General features: G+C 42.0%; 1 protein-coding gene across 1 annotated transcript in view; it reads right to left on the reverse strand.

The window, feature by feature from the left end:
* Positions 1–68: 68 nt before the first annotated feature.
* Positions 69–23,120, reverse strand: part of SAMHD1 (SAM and HD domain containing deoxynucleoside triphosphate triphosphohydrolase 1) — a 52,537-nt gene continuing 29,485 nt past the window's right edge. Inside the window, exons 7-16 of the mRNA XM_014847159.3 lie at positions 22,657–22,812; positions 21,270–21,370; positions 20,986–21,094; positions 19,514–19,605; positions 18,279–18,394; positions 12,022–12,161; positions 11,105–11,200; positions 6,596–6,700; positions 5,902–6,039; positions 69–2,501 (exon numbers count right to left, since the gene is read on the reverse strand). Of these exons, the coding sequence (XP_014702645.2) occupies positions 2,370–2,501; positions 5,902–6,039; positions 6,596–6,700; positions 11,105–11,200; positions 12,022–12,161; positions 18,279–18,394; positions 19,514–19,605; positions 20,986–21,094; positions 21,270–21,370; positions 22,657–22,812 (1,185 nt within the window). The 3' untranslated portion in view covers positions 69–2,369. The remainder of the gene's footprint in view (positions 2,502–5,901; positions 6,040–6,595; positions 6,701–11,104; positions 11,201–12,021; positions 12,162–18,278; positions 18,395–19,513; positions 19,606–20,985; positions 21,095–21,269; positions 21,371–22,656; positions 22,813–23,120) is intronic.

Below are 23,120 nucleotides of genomic sequence, written 5' to 3' on the forward strand. Positions count from 1 at the left end.
AAAGGGAGTCTAGAGCATATGTTTTGGAAATTGTTTTAACTTAAAGAATACTGTCAAACTAGACACCTAGACTCAACCAGTGAAACTTTTAATAAGGACTCTAGGAGATCACCGAGGGCTTTCTGTCTGCCACCAGTGTGACAGCTGCTTGCAGATCTCTTATTTAATTTCACGAGGAAGATATGAAAGCAGCAAATGAACAATACGCTTATTTGGACAAAGTTGAAACTCCGTAGATGGGAACCTCAGGAAGGTTAAGAGAGAAGGCGGCTCTCCTTTCTGGCACAACAGGAGCTCAGAAAACTAAGAGAATCCCACATTCCCTCCTACGCTAGTGCCTACCTCCTGCCAGATGGAAAAGATTCTTTATTCTGCCATTACTTGCCATTATTGAATGAGGAAAACCAAATAGCTTAGGCCCCGTTAAGACCAGCCCCTCTCTCACAGAGCCAGCATCGCGTTGAGGTACTAAGAAACATCTGAGTAGATTCCCAGACACATTTCCTTTGCACAAAAGGGTCAACACTGGACACGCAGGTGTGAGAGAAGTCATTAAGGAAGACACCTCTGGTTTCCAGATGGACGAGGCTTTATTGCATCTGTTCCCCCAACCCAAACGGAGTAACCCGTCACTTAAACTCGCAGTTCTGTTTACATTCTCAAGGCGACACCGTTCAGTAACTCTGGAGACTAAGCTGTTCAAGCCTTCCTTTTTATACAAATAGTGAAGATGTTTCTTAAGAAAAATGTAACCTTGTAAACAGCACAGGGTTCTCATAATTAAAACAGTTGCAAAGCGCACAGAGTGCAGCTGCCTGATATGTAACAGAAGATGCCAACAAAACACATTCAAGTTGTTTCTCAGACAGCACAATGATACAATGTCGGGACACAAAATTGCAGAGTAAACCACAATGATTTAAAGGTAGGAGTTGCAGAAATAAAACAATCTTAGCAGAAAAAAATTACATTCTTGACCTTGGGTCTGGGCACACGAAAGCTGAGCCCTACAGTTCTCCCCACTGTATGCTCTGGAGGCACTGCTTTGACTCCAACTCCAGACTGTTCTTGGCGAATTTCTGTAGAACTGGGGATGTTTGGGGGGAAGCGGGGGCTGCCCTGGGCACAGGAACAGTGCTCAGCCACAGAGGTGCCCACTCCACTGCTGGAGGTAAAGAGCAGGTGCTGGGGACATCAAGTTACAAAGGGGAGCCTGGAATTCACTGGGTTCACTCATCTCGGCAGAGCAGCTCAGTCTTTGCTCCAAAGCCATAAAATGGACAGTCCCAGCTCTGAGTGGCCCCAAGGATGGCTGCCATGACGGCCTCTGATCAGTTCACAGGGGCTGCAGAGAGCTGCCTGAGGGGAGCCGCCTCCTCCAGGCTGGGCAGGGGTAAAGCCCTAGGGACCTGGCAGTGAATATTCCGGAGAAAAACTGCCCAGTCTGGAGCCCAGGCTGACCCCGAGAGCAGCCTGGTTTGGGGGTCCCTCTGTCACTAGTGGAGGGGTCTCCTCAAAGGTAGCTTTATGTCCCGCTTCAGAGGAGGCCACAGCCCTCAGATCTTTTCAGTAAAGTAATCAGGCCTCTCACCGAAGAGCTGGAACCAACTCTGGCCCTCATCCCCTCCTGTTTGCCCCAACCTGGCTGAAGGGCTGGGGGAAGCTGCCTTTCATTGACGCTGAGCTCACCCAGGAGAGCTGTCCTCAAATTCAGGGTGACGGGCACCTTCTCAGGGAGCCAGGGTGTTCTATTTTGTTTTTAACCCTGGCTGTTCATGACAATCCCAATTTCAAATTCCAATGTGCACCCTTGTCTCATTTCCAATTTTTTTTTTAAAAAAACAATCATACGTCATAAGAGCTCAGAGTACATAAAACAATTGTTATCCTAAGAAAATAGACTACTAAAGGAGAAGGCTTTCATTAATACTAAAAATAGGCAAGGTAATGCTTTTCATAGCATGTATAGCAAGACTTACCTAACACTTTTTTGTTTCTTTGAATAAAAATTACTTTGCTTCCCAGATAACAGAGTGGTGGTTCCCAGAGGGGAAGGGGTTGGGGGAGGACGGAACGGGTGAAGGAGGTCGAGCATCTGGTGACGGACGGAAACTGGACTCGGTGTGAGCACAACGTAGTCCATGCAGATGTCGAATTATAAGGCTGCGCGCCTGAAACCTCAGTAATGTTGTAAACCAGTGTTACCTCAAAAATAATTGCTTGGCCTCAGCATGTATGTACATTCAAAACATAGAATAAAAAGCACTAGTTGTCACTAAATTTGTAGAACTCTATGAGTGAATTCCCTAAATTAGTTAATTGTGTTGGGGAAGGGGAGAGGGTTTTTTGTAAACACCGACTGCAGACATTCACGAGTCATCCGGAAAAAGCCGGACTCTCAATCTGGATGCTTCTCGGATGCGAGCTGGACTCTGGGCTGAATCCGTGCAATTCCACTCCTTTTTTAGAGGTGTTATTAGTGGGGCTACAACATCTCCGTCCTGTCAAGGAGAAAAAAATTAGGAACAGAGAAAAGCTACCTTTCATCACTGTGCATGGAAGTCTCAGGTCCACACACCCTGTCTTGCAGATAGATGCCTCCAGACACGCCTGCGCTTGGGAAACAGATCATACACACGTCGTGCGCCTGGGTCAGGCTCAGCAGCTAAGAGCCTTCATGGCAAAGGCCACCAGACCTCTTCTCTTCACAGCCGGCCAGAGCAGCACACTGCTCGGGCCTCTCCCTTCACATTCATGGGACACAAACTCTGTCCTGTTTCTCCAGGAGAAAGAGGGGCTGCATGGACCCCTGCTTCTCTCTTGCCTCATCCCCCCTCTAACAAAGGGCCCTGGTCTGCAAAATGGCAAGAAGGGGAAGGACGGTATGCACCTGCAGAACTTGAACAAAAGTTCAAAGAGAAAACTCTGCAATCAAAGCTATAACTTTGGTCCATCAGCATAGACTCCACCCAAAATAGGGATGGTCTCAAAGTGAACTGACGCTCTGACTTGAAAGCAGAGCGTAAGAAGCCAGGCTCTCTGACACCTGAGTCTATTATCTAAACCATTCCTGAACCTGTGGAGAGATTCTCTCAGGTTATGTGGGGCTATCAGATCTTTGAGAGCCTTTATTGCACTAGGGACATAATTTTGTGGTAGATGTTGTGCTCCTCATTTGCCTATTTGCTCTCAGATCCACTCTTTTTTTCTTTTTCTTTTTTTGGTGAGGAAGATTGGCCCTGGGCTAACACCTGTTGCCAATCTTCCTTTTTTTTTTTTTTTTCCCTCCCCGAACCTCCAGTACATAGTTGTATATCCTAGTTACAGGTCATTCTAGTTCCTCTATGTGGGATGCCACCACAGCATGGCCTGACAAGCGATGTATAGGTCTGCCTAGGATCCGAACTGGTAAACCCTGGGCCACCGAAGCAGAGCACATGAACTTAACCAGTCAGCCACGGGGCTGGCCCCTCAGATCCACTCTTGACCCTTCCTCTGTTCTACTCTGTATAACAGGAGCTGCCCTCGTAAACTACATTTCCCAGGCCGGTGCCCACTGGTTTCTACTTAGGTTTGGCCAGTGGGAGGCGCTGGAGGGAGACTGGAAGAGGAGGGCAGAGGAGCCAGGGTCTTTCTCCCCTCACCCCTCTGGCACAGGCAGCAGTGGGCGTGACTCCTCTGTGGCTCTAGCTTCTGCAGGTGGCCCAGCACCTGGGCTCCCTCGGTCCCTCCTTCCCCAGAAGTGGGAGCAGCTTGCTTCTGTTGTCTCACTGTCCTGTTTGCTCACTTAGCTCTGCCAAAACTTCTGCACCTCGTCCCTCATGTCAGAGTTCTTCTGCTGAACTACAGCAGATCTGACCTGATAGAGCCATTGAAAGCAGCCGTTCAACTGTCATGATACTCATATTCAGAAGACCCCTCTATCTCAAAGTCAACATTATTTGTATTCAAACTCATCTCTATTTCTACCAACTTCCTTATTTCTACCCATTCTAATTTCAACCAGAGTGAACTGTATAAATGGAAACTTGACTGTGTCAGCTTCCTGCTTAGAACACTTCAATGGATCCCACTGATCCTGGCTCACAAGACTGGGCACGATGCCCCAGACCCCTCCCCTAAGCGCATCAAGTCCCCTCTCTTCTCTGGCCTCCTCCTCTCTCCCTTCTCTCCATCCTGTGGGTCTTGGCCCCTGACTCCTTAAATAAGCTTTTTCCAACCAACCAAGTCTGGCTTAAACCCACCCCCTTCTGCTCGTCTGAGACTCTGCAGACACTGCCCCCTCCCAAAGCACTGACCATGCTCTGTCATTGTCATTTGTTTGGGGGTCTCTTATCCTTGGCGAGAGTGAGATCCGTAGGAACTCCGTCTGTCTCAGGTGCTGTGCCATCCCTGTGTAGCTAATACACGGCCTGGCACCAATACTCACCCCACGAGTGAGTGTATCTAGACTTAAGGCGGTCATGCCGCATGGTGACCTTACTAGCCTCTCGTCTCTCTGCTTCCAGTCTCTCCAAGGCCCGATCCATCTCCCGCTAGTTTGCTTTCTTTCTTCCTGGGTGTTTAGTTTCCTTAGCTGCTACAATACCCAAGACAGACGTATTTCCTTATTCCCATGGGTCTCACTCTAGTTGGAGACAACAAACACGGAAGTAAATGGTGATTACAGCTGCAGGCTAAGTCTCGAATTCTCTTGATGACTCCCTCCCCACTGTATGTAAGAAAAAATCTTTCTTGGCCAGTTATCCAAGGTTCTCCATAATCTAGCCTACTCTCCCATTTACTTTCTCCCCACTCAACAATAAGAATCTTCTACTCCAGTCAGCAGGTCTCCTCATGGGCCCCCAAACACACTCATCTGGTTCTAGTTTCTTGCCTTTGTCTTGCTCCCATTGCCAAAAATGTCCACCTTTCTCTCTGCTACTCATCCAAACACAACCTGGCCTTCTGGACCTTTCTCTCTGCTACTCATGCAAACACAACCTGGCCTTCTGGACCTTTCTCTCTGCTACTCATCCAAACACAACCTGGCCTTCTGGACCTGGCAGAGCCCTCCCTCCTCCGGATGCTCTTCCAGCAGCTCTCCCAGCTCTGAATCCCCCAGAACTCACCTGTACCCCTCCTTCTGGCACCTGATAAAGCACTGACGTGCCAGGCTACTCTGTCACAGCTGACCTTTCGTTTTTCTTTCCTTCAGCACCCAACACACAGGGAAAAAGGCAGCTATGGTGCTGAGAGAGAGAGTACTAGACTAGGAAGTAGATGCTGTTTCCCACCTGCCTGCCAATTATACTCACTCAGTCGGTCAACAAATATAGATTGGTCACTTTCTCTGTGCCAAGCACCTACTATGTGTGGGCCAATAGGGGACAATTTTAACAATATTCTTTATAACACTGGCAACTGTGGCTTGGCTCCTCTTCCCTTCCATTCTCTTATTCTAGAGAACTGAAATAGTTTACAGGATCAGGAACACTGAGTTTGAAATAGCAAGTTAGAAAACTTATTGGTTATATGCGGCCTTGAACGAGTTGACTACTCAGCTTTGGAACCTTCTCTGAAAGACGAGGACACTGAGCCACTTCCCAAGGTCACTGGGAGGACTGGAGGAGACAGCTGGTGAGGACGTTATGAAGTACTGTTCACATGTTCACCATTTGAGACTTTTAATATTAGGACAATGACAGAGTCCCCACTCACGATTGGTGGAGGAAGAAATCACTGGTTGAGATAGATTCAGACATGTTAAAAGGAAAGCTTAAAGTGGAAAAACTTTTTTTAAAAACCATAACCAAAGGACTATAATTTAAATGAGAACTTTTCAGAGGGAAATAGGGATCTCTTTTGGGTTTTACTTAAAAATTAAAAAAATTGTGCAAAGCACGTGAATGAGCCACCTACCTGCGGCTTGGTGAAATTCCTGACTAAGCACCATTGGACGAAATGCTGTCGTGCGGCGAACAGACTCTTGGCGTCCGTCTTCTTGCAGTACACTCGGATCAGCTGCTCGGCGAATTTCTCTGGCAAAAGTTGTGAAACCTTTTCAAAGAAGAAAAGACTTCACTGTCACCTTGAATGCACACACTGGAGAGAGAGCAGCTGTCCCCAAGCTCCATCCCTGATGTTATGTTAAAGCCACCAGACTGTGTCATTCTTTTATCTCAATTACAATCCAAAGAAAATAATTCAAGGTAGTTGTCATATTGCAAAATGTCCCACAGTTTTACGTCAATTAATAAAAGACTAAAATTTTGTATTATATAATTGTATGTGGACTACAGAGTCTCATACAGAACATATGCAAATAAGCACATTTAACTTACATGCCTTCAACCACATAACACTCCCTTCCCACCAGATTTACAACCCAGCCTCTAAACCACAAACAGCACTTTCGCCTGTGTTCAGCGAACGGGAAAAACTGGCAGTTAAGACAGTCTAGTCTACACAATACCAGGTAAACTTTAATTTTAAACATATGTTTTTTTTAACTGTACACATTGACTTTAGGACCTAATGTGCATATAAAATGCAAGCTTATGGTAAAAACTTGCCAAACGCCACTACAGTGTATTTGTTTCACCGAGAGAGTTACCTGATTTTTAGTAATCATGATTGCTTTGCTGGGGTCACTCTTACAATAGAAGCGAACATGATCAATAGGATTCTTGTCTTCCATTCCATAATCCATGTTGATAACCTCAAGAAAAGCAGTAAGTGATCACTTACACAATGACAATGAGAATGGAATTCAGGCTTGTGGGGTACCACAGGGAATGGGGCCGAGCTCTCTGGACGTTCAGAAGTCAGAGCACTGCAAAGCTGCTCGCAGTGGAGTAAAAATAACTTGGTGCAGGACCCATAGGGGATTTGGCCCTGAAATGTGGGCAGGGGTGGGCATTTGTGCCTGCAACATAGGAGGGTATAAAGTCAACACCTGCTAGGTGACAGACCCCGAGGTAGGCACTGGAGATGCAGCAAGGACACCTGATACCTTCCCAGACCCCAGACCAGCAGCCTAGACAGAGGGTAGACCACAAAGATAAAGCAGTTATCTAACCACCTTTGTTATGGGAGCTACCAAGGAAAGCAGGTGGTTCTGTGACTCTTTGTAACCGGGGAACCCAGTAGTCTGGGGCTCCCAGGGAATGATTGGAAATGTTTTCCTGGGAAAGTAAGTGACTTTCCTAAGTGAGCAGGAATTAACCAGGCCCAGGTAGGAAAGAAAAGAATTCCAGGCAGAAGAAACAGCTCCGAGGCAGAGAGGATTCAAACTGTCTGCTGGGGTCAGTAACCCCGAAGTCACTAGTGATCTTGGTGAAAGCAGTTTTAGTAGAGTGAAGGCAACAGAAGAAAGGTGTAAGAGTAAATGAGGAATAACAAAGAGAAGACAACTCTTACAAGTTCGACTGTTAGGAAGTGCAAGAAAGAAGAATATTGGGAGGAATATAGTACCTAGGAAAGGTAAGGGGGGCAACTTCTCAACGAGTTTGACCCTAAAGAAGAGGAAAGGAGTGAAGAGGAGTGTGGTGCTTGTTTCTTTTCTTTTCTTTTTTTATTTTGAGGAAGATTAGTCCAGAGCTAACATCTGCCACCAATCCTCCTCTTTTTTGCTGAGGAAGATTGGCCCTGAGCTAACACCCATGCCCATCTTCCTCTGCTTTTCATATGTGGGATGCCTACCACAGCATGGCTTGATAAGCAGTGCCATGTCCGCACCCTGGATCCGAACTGGCAAACCCCGGGCCGCCGAAGCAGAGTGCATGAACTTAACTGCTGCGCCACTCAGCCGGCCCCTGTTATTTTCTTAAGATGAAAGTCTGTTTAACTGCTGATCGGAAAGTCAAAAAGAGAGCAGGGAGAACCGATACCATAAGGTTCCGCAGAAGTACTGAGACAAATGGCTCCACAGCTGCACTGCCCAATGTGGTAGCCACTAGCCACGTGTAGCTTTTAAATGTCAAGTCATTAACATCAAATACAACAAAAAATTTGGTTCCTCGGTTGCAGTAGCCACACTTCAAGTGCTCGGTAGCCATGTCTGGCTAGTGGCTATCAAAACGGACAGCAGAGATACAGAACATTTCCATCTGCAAGAAAGTTCTATTGGACAGCCCTGCTCTAGAACACAAGTAGAAGGATTGCCCTTAGCCTCTGATAAGAAGAAAGACTGTTGCCCAGTGCACCACAGGGAGGGCTGCACACAGCTGCCGCTGGAGGCAGGCTTGCTTATTTGGTGGTGTGGGTTGAAGGCGTTCCTACTTAATGGCCCAGATTTTATCTCTGACATAAGAGCCAAAGTGGGGTTAGTCACTGAGGGTGAACACAGTTGGGGATGAGGAGCAGGGCTGAAGGTCTGAGAGGAGTGAAGATGGTTTGAAACAGTCATTATGGAGAGGCGGAGAATTGCACTAAGCTGGCCAGAAAGTCCAGAGGGCCCAGCTAGGGTTGGTGACCACAAGTTGTCATTCAGCCTTTTGCTAGGCAGATGCAAAGAAAGGCAAGGGAGTTGAGGGGAACTGCAGAGAATGACTGAGTGGATGGATCACAGAATCTAGGTTAGCTTGGGAGAGAAATAAAGATAGCAGGTCACTGACAAGCTGCGTGAGGAGACAACACACTGGGGGTCCTGATGAGCTAGGAAGAAGCAAATAAGGAAGAAAGTGGTTTGTGGACAGAGACGGGATGCTTAAATGAGTGATTTTTAAAGGAAGGGTATTTTTGAATGTTGGTAAGTTTCAGAGTGTGATCGGCTGAGTGTTGGCTGCAGTGGAGGGGATGAGGTCACCGAGGATGAGGATGAAGAGACTACCGTTGGCCAGCCATGTGGACTATGGAGTCACTAAGGATAACGGCAGGAATTGGAGTAGGGAGGAAGGCTCTAAACCAAGAGGACAGTGGATGGTTTGAGAATGTCAGTCTCAGAGGAACAGAGACCCTGCACCGTCTTGAAGGGGCACCAGGGAGCAAGACGACTGATGCACAGGACGCTCTCCTGACCCCAAGGACTGTGCTTTTCCTGAAAGGACTGCGGGGGAATCAGGTTCTCAGGGATAGCCAGGCTGCAACAAAGCCAGAGAGTCAGCGAAGAGGCTGAGGATACACGGGAGTTTGTTAATTATGGAGTGGAATTCCAAAGGGCTCCACGGATAGGTTTGGGAGAATGGAGAATGGAAATGAAATAAGGGGAAAAAAATAGAGTAATGTGGTAACGATGGTACAGAAAAGAACAGATGATAAGAGGAGCTTATCCTGTGAGTGGTTACTGAAGAGAACCAGAGGTTTGGTGGCTAAATTGCCAGTAGCCTGTGAGAGAAAGGTGGACATTTGAGATTCAGCTGTGGTCTAGAAGAGAGACCAGGGGTCTCAGGACAGGCCAGCCCTCCCACTCTGTGTGGGTTCTTGGCTGTGACAGCTGCCGCGCATGTGCTGCATCCCTCCACCTGTGAGGGAGCAACTGCTCAGCGCTCCCCATGATCCCAGGGCTGGCGCTATCACAGGCCTCTCTCCTGGGTACTGTTTCACGTGGGGGGGACCCGATGCAGCCTTGACATTTTTACCCATCATGGGAAGGCATGAACATTAATCAAATTTTCAGGAATTTTTAGAAGCGTCACTAGCTCTTCAATATTTATTTCTTTGGCTTTAGAATAGGAATAAAAGGCAATCCTCATTTTCTCCATAATGTATAACTGGAAATTCCTCCTTAAGGCAGATTTGATAAAACAATTTTTTCCAGAAGGGCAATGTTATAGTAGTCTTAACCAAGGACTCAAGAGCAAAAAAGTAGCTACAGACCAACAATTATGAATCTTTAATTCTAAATAGTAAAATTATGTTTTACAGCCCAGGGATCATGGGGATGATGAAAATTTTTTTAACTTCAGACTATTATAATGCCACAATAAATATATTTGTACTTTTCTGCAAAATTGATTATCTCCTTAGGACAAATTCTTAAAATGAAATTGCTGGGTCAGTTAAAATTGACCTTAGTTTGGTCTCATTTCAATTTACACACTCATTTTCAAATACCTTTATTATCAGAAAACCTTAATTTTTTGTTCTTATAAATCTGATAGTCAAAACAATCTTTCACCACTGCATCAATTTGCCTTTAGGTTAAAAAGGTTAAACTTCTTTTCACCTACTGGCCATGTGCATGTTGTCTTCTATGCATGGCCACTTTAAGCATCTCTGATCCTATATCCATTAGGAGATTGCCCTTTGAGAGGAACCAGATGGGAGGCCAGAGGTTGACTAGGAGCAGCGCACCGTGCTGAGGGTGGTACGGTCTCCCAGGTAAAGTGCTGAGTGCAAGTGCAGACGCACGAGAGCCCAGGGAGAACATTCTGGAGAGTGAAGCCTTTCAGAGTCTCAGGAAGTCAGGATGTGAGATCCCTTTATTCTGGTGGAACTTCATCTAATGAAACAGGAAACTGCAACCTGATCTGCAGACCTGAGGCCCTTCAACACGCAATCAAGTGAACAGAAAGTGGGTCCAAGGGCAGTTCACTCGTGGTATCTCTTGGCTAAGAATGGTTATGGAGAAATTGCCCTTCGCTCAAAGATGCATCAAGAAGAAAACAACAAACAAGAGGCTTATGGAAAAAGATACATGGGGAAAATTGTCCTGAGATTTCAGAGGAGTAGAACTCTGAGAAGAATTTCCTATAGGAAGCATAAGAAAATGTGAGACAGCCATTTGACATGCTCATTAGGATACAAGAAGATACTATAGCCTCTATGAAAACAGGAGTCAAAAAGTCTTAACTGTTTCCTTTGTGTGTGTGCAGGCAACTAAAAAAAATAATGGGCAGGCATTACTTTTGTGATCAAGAAAACATTAAAAAAAATCAATATATACAACGTTCTATTAATCACATGACCACAATTACATTAAAAATACTGACAACATGTCAAGGAAAATTTAAAAACTGATTAATGTTGGTTCTCTCTGTGACATCACAGGCGACTCTCTTCCTTACTCATACCTTTTTGTATTTTCCAAATTTTCCATAATGAACACGTACAACTTTTATAATGGGGAAGGGTTTCATCTGAAAAAAACTTTACTTAATATATTATCAGGGTAACTACTTACATCCACTATGAAATCTTCAGCCTTCAGTTCAGCTTCTAGCAACACGTCCTTGGGTTTAGCACTGGCAACCTCTTTTGGAAGGCATTCATAGCTTTCCTAGAAAAGGTAAAATTCCTCATGTTAGAACCCCAGTTCTTCACCATTAAGTGTTTGTGCCACAAAGAGGCTCCCTCTCTGAAAAGGGCGCTTAACTAAGAAGACTAAGATAACTAAGAGATATCCCAAACAAACAGATGTTAAAGGACGGCCTATGCCATCCTTTAATCAAATCACAATAGAGCAATTTTCACAACAGAATGACACATTTAAAAAAATGTGGCATTAACCTATTAGCAAAACAAGAGGAAGCAAAGAGTAACTCAAAGAAGTAATATGAGGCAGGGCGTGGTTATCAGTATGGCTCGTGTTAACTGGCTTTCTGGCCAAGAGAAAAGCCTTCAACAAGCAGGAGAGGAAAACAGGTGTCTGAACTAAATAAGACAGGCAATCGCCATCCGGGAGAACCTGATAAACTGAGAGAGAAGTGGGAGTTAAAAGCAGGTCCTCAGAGCCTCAATGAAGCTCATGCAGACACCTTATTCTGAGGCTCTTTTCCCATACACTGATTTTCTTGCCTTTGGATCTAGTCAAAATTTGTGGCCTCTCTCACTTCTGGGATGAGTAAAGGTTTGGAGTAAACTAGACTTGGCTTTGAATCCTGGGTCTCCGTGCTTCCATAGGCAAGTTATTGACTCTCTCCCAAGCCTCAGTTTCTTCATCTAAGGACAGGCCTAAGAACACTGCATTGATATGAAAATTAAATGGAGCGAATGTAAAGGGCTTAGCACAGAGCTGCTGTGGTACTGCGACGGGTTAATAGGTCCTCCCAAGGCACAAGGCCTTTCCCTGATGGGGATGTGCTTGAAAGCTCAACTTACCCTTTTAATCTTTGTTTGTCCCACTGGCTGAGTCTCACCCACATACTTGTATAGATTACGGTATTCAATTTTTTTTAAAATCTTTCGTGCTGCATCCAATTTGGGATCAGTAGAGTATAAAATCTCCAGAAAAATGTTATCTGCCAATTTGATGAAATTTCAGTTTATTAAAATGAAAAACAAAAACAAGATTTAAAAAGATGCATACCTTGCTATACTTCTGAAATGATTTCAAGCAGAAGTTTACAGAGGTAGGCACACTATTATTTTAAGCTGTGAAAAAAGTTTTAAAAAGACTGAAGTGAATAAACCTTTGTAAAAATGTTCCAATCAATGTCTTGGATTTGCTTCAAGGTCGTCTAGTGAGTGGGAAAGGGCAGAAATGAAGTAAGATGGCACTAGAGTTGATGACTGAGGCTGGGTTACGGGGGCACGGGGGTGTATTAACTTCCTGTTGTTATATTTTGTTTTGTTTTTTGAGGAAGGTTAGCCCTGAGCTAACATCTGCCGCCAAGCCTCCTCTTTTCTGCTGAGGAAGACTGGCCCTGAGCTAACATCCATGCCCATCTTCCTCTACTTTATATGTGGGACGCCTACCACACCATGGCGTTCCAAGTGGTGCCATGTCCGCAGCCGGGATCCGAACTGGTGAACCCAGGGCCGCTGAAGCGGAACGTGTGTGCTTAACCGCTGCGCCACCCGGCTGGCCCTGTTTTGTTTTAAAGAGAATGATACTTAAGGAATTACAAAATTATGTCTGAGATCTACTTCAAAATGGTCCAGTGTCTGACAGGAGTGAAGGGATGAAGCGAAATTGCTATGTGTTGATAATTGTTGAAGCTAAGTGATGTAAGCTTCCTTAACAGAAATTTTTTCAAGTTCCATTCCATGATGATAGCAGAAGGTAGGTTTTTTTCTCTTTTTTTCCTTCTCTTTTCTTTTTTCCTCCAACTATTTATTTTGAAAAGTTTCAAAATAAAATATCCTTCACCTAAATTCATCAACTGTTAATGTCTTCCCACATATGCACACACTCTGTCTTTCTGTGTATGCACGCATGGAAACTTTTGAGGAAACATTTGAAAATTACAGACATTAAGACCCTTTACTCCTAAATACTTCAGCGTATCTCCCAAGAACAAGAATGTTCTCCTATATAATCACAATCAAGCCAAGAAATTTAACTCTGATATAAAAATATCTAACATATAGTCTATATTTGAATTTACTTAATTGTTCCAATAATGCAATTTATGGATTTTCGTTGCTGGATAGAGAAACCAATGAAGCATTATGGATGACATTAGTTGTCATGTTTTTTAGTCTCCTTTAATGTAGAACTATTCTAATTCCCTTGACTTCTTCTCTTTCATGATATTGCCATTTTGGAAAATTTCAGGCAGTCATTTTGTAAAATGTCCCACATTTGGAACTTGTCTGATTGTTTCTTCACCAATACATTCTCATTCAACACTGCTGTCAAGAACACTATATAACAGATGTGCCTGGCTCAACGCATCACGTAGGAATCACACAATGAACTTTGTTACCGTTATTGGTTAAGTTAAGTTCCACTAGTTGGTTAAGGCAATAATCCCCAGCTTTCTCTGTTATAGACGTATTTTTCCCTTTGTAATTAACAAATAATCTGCAGGGTGATATTTGGAGACTGAATGATTACCCCAAAAAGTTTCCAACCAACAGTTTAGCATTCACTGACCTTTGACCGACTCAAATGTTGCATTTTGCAAAATGAGTTTTATTAAAATGCCTTTTTGTGGCAAAATAAAATATTAGCAGCCTTACGTCATTCACCTCCCTTGTGTGTATACATATCTCCTACTCAATCTATACAGTTAACACATTTCTCATCCTCTCAGTGATGCTTTCTACAAACCATCTTTACATCTTCAGTTTCAATTATTTCTTTAATTACTGAACTAACTGAATTGATTATTTAATGATTAATTAACCAGGTACAGGTTTTGGGTGGTCTTACGTTTTCATTTCTGTCGGTAAGCAGGCAGAAGAGGGATTGCTGGATCATAGGGTAAACGTGTTTATAGAAAATGCCCAACTGTCTCCGAGCGGCTGTGCCATCCCACTGCCCCCAGCCATGTATGAGAGTCCGATTCGTTCTGCATACATGTTTTCAGAGAAGAGTTATGTACAAAAGTAAAGGAAACTGCTTAAGTATTAAATTTAATGGCTAAAATATTGCTCTAAAATACTGTAAACATTCAACTTGGGAGTCAGAAGACTTGGTTTGAGCTTAGCTTTGCCATTCATTAGGAGCAGCTGCTTTCCCTCATTTGGCCTCAATTTCCTCATTTGAGGAGTTTTAAGTAGATGATCTCTAAGGTCCTTTTTAATTTAACATTCTACGATTCCAAGTTAATTAAAAGATTTTTTGGGTGAGGGTTTTGCAGGGGAAAGAAGAGAAGGGGTAAGATCCACTTATTGCTTAGGAATATGGAAGGATAAAGACCAAGGTAAGAAAATGGTTACCTAAAACAGCAGTCATAACATTTGCAATGCTTAAGATAGCTACATCCAGATAAGCTGAAACATTCATCAGAGACAGGAATTTAGGAAGCAGAGAGAACAGATACACTGTGGCATACTCATCAAGAAAGAAAGGAATGAACTACTGATGGAGGCAGTCTGGGTGAATCTCAAATACACAGCGCTGAGTGAAAGAAGCCTTAAACAGAAGTGCACACGCTGCACGACGACATTTACATAAAGTCTAGGCAGGTCAACAGCAGTAGGGGCATGAAGGAACTTTCCAGGGATAAGATAATGTTCTATATCCCACGTTTGTCAGAACTCTAACACATGCACACTTAAGATTTGCACATTTAGGGGGCCGGCCCGGTGGCACAGCCGTTAAGTTTGCACATTCTGCTTTGGTGGCCCGGGGTTCACTGGTTTGGATCCTGGGTGCGGACACGGCACCACTTGGCAAAAGCCATGCTGTGGTAGGCGTCCCATATATAAAGTAGAGGAAGATGGGCACGGATGTTAGCTCAGGGCCAGTCTTCCTCAGCAAAAAGAGGAGGATTGGCAGTAGTTAGCTCAGGGCTAATCTTCCTCAAAAAAAAAAAAATTAAAAAAAGATTTGCACATTTATACAAATTGCATGTAAATTTAAAGAAAAAATCTATACATAATTATTGAACTTGAGTTACTCTGCATGCTGAAGGAGTTAGGGTACAGTGTACTAATATCTGCAATTTACTTTAAAAGTCATCAAAATTAAGATGGAGTAATGGATAGAGACATGGTAAGTGACAGATGTGTGATAAAGCACGTTTGGTAAACGCTAGAATTTAGGTGGTGAGTATCCAGGTTCACTGTAAAATTCTTTCAATACTGCTGTATATTTTCAACACTTCCCAATAAAACATGGGGAAACATTCTAAAACATTAAGAAATAAGAAGTGGAGATTTTTGAATAAAGAAAAGGTGAGCTGCCTTCTGGAAAAGTGGCAAAGGTAATGAAGGCTTACATGGTCCTAGGCCTTCAAGGTCAAGTAGTTAAGGACAAGAACGACTATATATGACTGCTCAGAATAATAAGCAGAAAGGTAAGATTATCCCATTTCAAAGGATGAAAGCCGGAAAGGCCATGTGCTTGCTCTCCCATACCCTGGCAGATAAAGCACAACTGTGACCTATTCTCTCGTCTGAGATATTTTTTTTTTTTTAAAGATTGGCACCTGAGCTAACAACGGTTGCCAATCTTTTTTTTTTTTTTCTGCTTTATCTCCCCAACCCCCATACATAGTTGTATATCTTAGTTACAGGTCCATCCAGTTGTGGGATGTGGGATGCCGCCTCAACGTGGCCTGACAACCGGTGCCATGTCCACGCCCAGAATCCGAACCCTGGGCCGCCGCAGAGGAGCGCACGAACTTAACCACTCGGCCATGGAGCCGGCCCCCATCGTCTGAGATTTTTGACAGTTGCTACGATCCCCAAGTGTGTGACAGTGGGCTCATCTCACTGAACAGGATAAAGCCAGTTGGGTGATGCGGAAGCTCCATGAGTGAGAGCTACGTACAGTCATGTGCGGGAGGACCACAAGAAAATGTAGATTTCATACGTTTTCAGTTAACCCCAAAGTACATAAAACCCAGAATTCATTTCTTTTTACCAAAAGATGGTTTAACGTAGTATAAGGTTACAGGACAAATTGCTGTAACTGCCTTCTGATGAAGACGGAAGATGACTTCTTAAAGGACAGCATCACTTGCTTCATTAGGAACCAAAGTTAAGAATAAATCTCCCCAGCTTGCTCAAGTTGTTTGATCATCTCTTCTTCCACTTTCATCAACATAACAACGGGAGACTAGTTTATCTACTATGACGTTATTAAAACAAAACCTAGAAACAATTTAGATATACATTGACCCCTGTGAGTAAGTCTGTCATCAATCCAACCTCGACTAATTAACAACAAGCAAATTCACTTGTCACATTATAACCCTTAAATACTGATGGACGGTGTTCTCAGTGTGCCCAAAGATATTTAATATGAGAAATCACTACTTCATTTCTAATTTTTGGTTTAGTTATGATTGGAAAATGACTAAAAAGTTACGAGTGTAATAGAGACTCTATATAATGCCCACATGTATTCTTTTTAAGGAACTTTTTTTTTTAAAGATTGGCACCTGAGCTAACATCTGTTGCCAATCTTCTTTTTTTTGTTCCTTCTTTTCCCCAAACCCCCCTGGTACACAGTTGTATATTCCAGCTGTAGGTCATTCTAGTTCTGCTATGCGGGACGCCACCTCAGCATGGCCTGAGGAGCGGGGCCAGGTCCACGCCCAGGATCCCAACCAGCAAAACCCTGGGCCGCCGAAGTGGAGGTGTAAACTTAAGCACTCGGCCACGGGGCCAGCTCCGCTACAGGTGTTTTTTGTTTTTTTTTTTTTTTGAGGAAGATTAGCCCCGAGCTAACTACTGCCAATCTTTCTCTTTTTGCTGAGGAAGACTGGCCCTGAGCTAACATCCGTGCCCATCTTCCTCTACTTTATATGTGGGATGCCTACCACACCATGGCTTTTGCCAAGCCGTGCCATGTCCGCATCCGGGATCTGAACCGGCAAACCCCAACCCGGGCTGCCAAGAAGTGGAACATTTAACCGCTGCACCACCAGGCCGGCCTCCACACATGTATATTTTTAAAGAACAATATATACAGTTTTTGTAACTTAAATTTCTTCTCTACTATGTTTCTTTTGATTATATTTACTGAAATGGATGTTAAGCCTGTCAAGTTCAATAATAAAAATTGGGGCTTGTATTTCATATGTCTTTTCCCCTGCTTTCATTTTTCCAGTAATTCATTTTTATCATATTTTATAAAAGTGTCAATCTGCGAGGGGCTGGAAATGAAGAATAGTGGTTCTTCAAAGACAATCTGAGAGGAACTGGTTTAGGTTTCACTCTGGCAGTGTGCTGCAGACAGGATCTAGCATGGATGGAACAGCAGTGGTACCCCAGAGGAAGCTGCTGTGGAGTGATCTTAGCCGTGGCCTGGCCTGCTCAGCTTCTGCTGTTTTTGCTCATTTTCAGAAGCTTCAGCCTTTCCATTGATTCTATCAGTTATGAGACTGCTTTCTAATGTTATTTTTAGTTAAACAGATCCAGTTTATGTTTTGCAGCTAAGAACGCTGGCTGGTCTATACTTTTTGGTCTACTTGTCTTGCTCTACTGATCTTTATTTCTCAGTCTACACTCTCCCACATTAAAGAATGAGCTGCGACATCTTCACCTCACTTCCTTTTCAGCCTAAGCTGCAGATTTCATTTCTGTTGAAGTGCAAAGAAATCTTCCCGGCATCCTGTGTTTTGCAACAAAAATAATGTCAAAAGGGCAAGTCAGTTTTTTGCTACTAGTCTGGTATTAGTCCAGCTGCATTATAAGTTAAATAATAAGAAATACTGAGTACTTATGTGCCAAGTACTATCCTAGGCGCTATGCCTCATTTAGCATCACAACAAAACTGTATGCTAGATATCATTACTCCCATTTTATAGTTGAGGAAACTAAGATTCAGAGAGGTTACATAACTTTATCAAGGTTACCTTGTTAGTACAAAGCAGAGATAAAACTCAAATCCAAAAGTATATAACCACTTGAGAAGCTTAATACATTGGAATGTTCGGAGAATAACCCACCTGCAATCCAGGGACCATTTATCCTGTATCTGAGATGGACCACTCATGTTACCTTCCAGTTCTTACCTGTTAGCTTAGTGAAGGCTTCCATGTCATCAATTGCTGTAGAAATATGATACTTTTTTCCTTCAGCACCTGTAATCTCTATGTAGGGGTCTGCCTGGAGGAAAGCATCTGTAATCCTAAAGATCATTTGTAAAAATTTATGCTTATGAGAAAAGTTGAATATTTGCTTTATGCCTTGCTTAAAGTTAAGGAAATCTTTCTACTTATATACTTATAAAATCTTGAGACACGATGTTCTAAAGACAACTGCTTCTCAATCATACTCAATAAGTGCACGGTGATGTGTGAGCAGCCATGCTTAGTGTGTCCCAGGCATGACGGCAGGGCTTTAGATAGATTATCCGATCCAATCTTTTCAACAATAAGATAGGTGTAATCAGCCTCAGCTGTACAGATGCAGAAAGTAAGTAATTTTCATTTAGCCATGTTAGGAAGAAGCAGTGCCAGTCTTTGAACCTAGATCTCTCCAACTCTCTAAATTAAAAACAATAGCAAAAACCTCTTGCCAAAGTAACGACCATATAAATAGGAGAATGTATTCTAACTAGTCTGCTCATGACAAAAGATGGGAAAAAAAGAGAAAAGAAGATAAATTTCCTCAACACAAATGTAAACATGAACCAGAAAGGCTCAGAACAAATCAATTTAAAGCTAGTTAGAGACATGGAATTAACTCGACTCACACCAACTTTTTACAATTCCTCATGGGGTCTTTGAGTTACATAGAAACTTAGCCATATTTTTCTGCCTAGGTCCTGACTGGATCAGGGAGAAGAGGTGAAATTTCTGTCGGTTTTGATATTTGCTACAAATTTTGAAAAATAGTTGATATGGTAAGGACAGACATTAGCTTAATCCTTAAAGCTACTTTTTCTCATTAATTTCAGAATGTCCCTTAGCCACGCGCCGTATCTCACCTGGATGGCTAACATCTGGTACATAAGTGACCACCTGTGGGGAGGTCTAAGCTATCCTGGCATTGCCTCTTCCTGTCTGGCCTAAGCTAGCTCTTCTGCCCTTCATCTGTCCCCTTTATCCACTCTCCTCCGCTTCCTCCAACTAGGTTAGGTTTACTTTATGCTAGTTTTTGCTTCATTTGTTTAAGGGAACCATTTTAGATTTATTCACTTAAAATTCACTTGACTTTATCTAGAAATCTCAACTTGACCTAAACATGATACTCTAACAAAGCAACTTGGAAAATTTTATAGGGAAATAACAATTGAATTCCTTACATTGTATCAATGATGTTGCCAACTTTGTGTTGATAAGCTCTACGGTGCAAACAGTTGCGTGTGTGGAACATGTCATACAGATTCCCCACCTCCTGCAGGAAAACATGAAATATATATTAATGTAGGATCCGATGAGGTTACCTGTTAGTAGGCAAGTATCTAAGACAAGGAAAAGGGATGGTGGCAGACAAGAAGGCTACGCATTAAAATCCCTGAGCCTACAAAAATCAAGGTACATTAGTAAAACTACATATTGGTTTGCAACTTCCATTCTTTTTTTTTTTAAGGGGGAAAATTCTTTTAATTTAGGAATCTTTGCTATAAAATTTCTGACAAAAAGACATTTATAAATTCACTATGATTTCCATTGCTTTGTATTTTACTCCTATATTAAAACTACATCACAAAAGATACTTAACAACTGAAAAATCTCTCCAAGCAAAAATTCTAACATCATTAAGCCATTGGTATCTTTTTTTTACCTTTACTGAAGGAAGCAATTATACTAGTCATTATAAAACAAATAAAAAAATCACTGAATCACAATTAATTTCACTAAAGATCCTGTGGGGAAAATGACATTTTAATTCAGACTTTTATATCCACATACAAAATAATATTTTCTCTAGTCTTCTCTTACAAATACTTTCAACTGAAAATTATGTTTACTGACTAACTTAGCACGTTTTCCTACTACTAATTTACAGTTTAAAAACTCTGAATTTGTCTGAATTGGAGTTTGGGGGTTTAATTATTCAATTTTAATTTTTTATTTATTTTCTGCTTTATTTCCCAACCCCCCCCCCCCGTACATAGTTGTATATCTTAGTCGCAGGTCTGCAACTTGCATTCTTAGTAAATGAAAATCTGTTGAGTGTTTTAACTCTGTGACAGAGCCTGTTACAGGCATCTTAAATATACGTTCCAATCTTCCCAGTGACTCTAGACGTTAGGTATTACTCTTCTGATAGTCTTCATCCTCAAAAGAAAGACTTTCTGTACTACAATACTATACTGCTTTTTAGTTGAATGACTCTAACGTGGCAGGGGCCTAATGATTTTACTACGTTAATTATTATGAAACACTAATGTAGTGATTAAGGATGAGACTCAAGCCAAAGTTTCTGGGTTAAAATTCCAGTTCTACCTTTTTTTTTTAATTGTATGTCTCCTCTGTGCATCCATTTGCTCATCTGTTAAGCGGGATAATAATAGTATTCATCTCATAGGACTGGGAGGACTGAGCTAATCCGTTTGAAGCACTTAAAACAGCGCCTGGCACAGCACTCAGTAAATGCCTATTGCAATTTTAGTATTTAGCAATGCAGTAGAAGTGGAAGAGCCTTAAGACACTTAAAAATGCTAAGTATGACAATCTACCAGCCATCGGTTTTTCCAAATGAGCGAATGCTTATTTCTAGATTCCAAACTAGGAACTACACCTTCCTTGTTGCTCCTCTGACATAGCTTACCTTTTCTCTAGTACAAATGTGCTTCCTACTGTCTACTTCACAGACACGGGCAAACTTAAGAAAGCGCTTATGATCAAAGTTATTGTGGATTCCAAGGTGGTGGCAGTCCCTACAAAGATTCCAAAGCAGAGAGATGCAAGTTTTCAACAAGGAAACTGGATCTTAAATATTAACACTAAATTTATACAAGGATTTGATCTGTTTATTTACTTAAATAAAAACAACATATATATTTAAAGTATAAAAGGATTTTAACCAGCTTCTCTGGCGTGTTCAGTGCACACCTGGCAAAATAATCCCATTTGTCCACATCGATGCCGTTTCTTTTATTAGCCACTATCTCATAAAGGAAGCTTTTCTCTTTAGGACGCCCTTTGTACGGCCACTGGAAGACAAGAAAACCCACTGAAAGTTTTAGGACAGGAAACAAATCTGTTTACAAGCAAAGCAAAGCAATTGTATTAATCTGAAAATTATAAACAGATACTTGAATGAAATGTGAGATACGTTAGAAGGTTTTACTCTTTCCTTCTTGCACTTAATTCCTATATTGGTAGAAAAGGAAAAAGAAATGCTAAGGTATATGATATCCTGTTAACACTGAACCTTCTTGTGCCATTGAAAAGATCCTAACTTTATTACACTTCCCATAACCAACAAGCTTTCTTGCTCTAAAAAAATTTTTTTTTTTTTAAATTGGCACCTGACCTAACAACTGTTGCCAATCTTCTTCTTCTTCTTCTTTTTTTTTTTTTTGTTTTTTTCTCCCCAAAGCCCCCCGGCACATAGTTGTATATTTTTAGTTGTAGGTCCTTCTAGTTGTGGCATGTGGGACACCGCCTCAGTATGGCCTGATGAGCAATGCCATATCCTCTCCAGGATGCAAACCGGAGAAACCCTGGGCCACTGAAGCAGAGTGCACAAACTTAACTACTTGGCCATGGGGCTGGCCCCTAAAAAAATTTTTTTAAATATACCATCTAACTAGGAACTAGTAAAAATGTTCTGTATATGCTAATGCTTGAATTCATGCATGAAAATAGTACTATCTTTCAAAGTAGCTACACATCTAGCACAAATGACAAGCACTATTCAAAGAATTTCTGGAGCTCCATGTTTTGGAAATAGGTTATTTGCTAAAAAATCCACCTCTCTGTCTTACATCTTACAAGTAGATTTGTATATATTCAAGGAAAAGAAATCTTAAAAACCTCAAAGGCAAATTATTTTTCAACTTCTTTTTTAATTAAGAAAAAGCAAAAAGATCAAAAAGGAAACTAAACAGACTTTTCCTCTGAACTAATTCAACTTTTTCTAGGGCTTCATATACCTAAATATTTCAAAGATGTTAATTTTAATGTATAAACAGACACACACATTTCTGTTTTCCAGAGTTACTTTTAGGCTTCTATATAAGATACTGCATATATGTTCATCAAAAAAGTTTATTTTTTTTAATTTGGAGGTAACTTCTAAAGAACTCAGTTAAGAGGTGGGAAAAATATATAAGCCTTTCGTTTTTTGCATTAAACAGGAGAAATACATAACATATTTTATAGTTTAGTCCCTCTAAAACAGCCAAGTATCCCTCTTCGAATAGCTCTGAGGAAATCAAGAAAAGACTAGATGAAAAGCACCAGCCAGTTCAAATTAAGTTGTACAAAAACTTACCGAGAATTCTTTGACAGGTGTTTCAAGTGGTCCCATAATTTGTTCCTTGATAAAGCAAATATCTTCTTCAGGGATGAGACCATAATGTTCCATGACAGCTCTGAGTCCATTAGAATTAACCAGGTGCTCAAACATCTTAACCGAGCCCTCTTCATGCTAGGAAAAGTCAGCACAATATGGTCTCTTAGAGACTCTAGTCCATTAGGGACCCCAGATTATCCAAATTACTCTTGATTCCAGGTAATTCACATAAGATTCTACTGCATGTTAATGATCTAGTTTCCAACTACAGTCTTGCAGATATTTTTAAAAGCCCGTCAAAAAACGACAACAAACACAAAGACACAGAGAATAGACTGATGGCTACCAGAGGGGAAGGGGGAAGGAGGAGGGTGAAAGAGGTAAAAGGGCACGTTTTACAGTGACAGACAGCAACTAGACTTGTGGTAGTTAGTGAACAGAAG

This window comes from Equus asinus, chromosome 15 (assembly GCF_041296235.1).
Source record: "Equus asinus isolate D_3611 breed Donkey chromosome 15, EquAss-T2T_v2, whole genome shotgun sequence".
Classification (NCBI taxonomy): domain Eukaryota; kingdom Metazoa; phylum Chordata; class Mammalia; order Perissodactyla; family Equidae; genus Equus; species Equus asinus.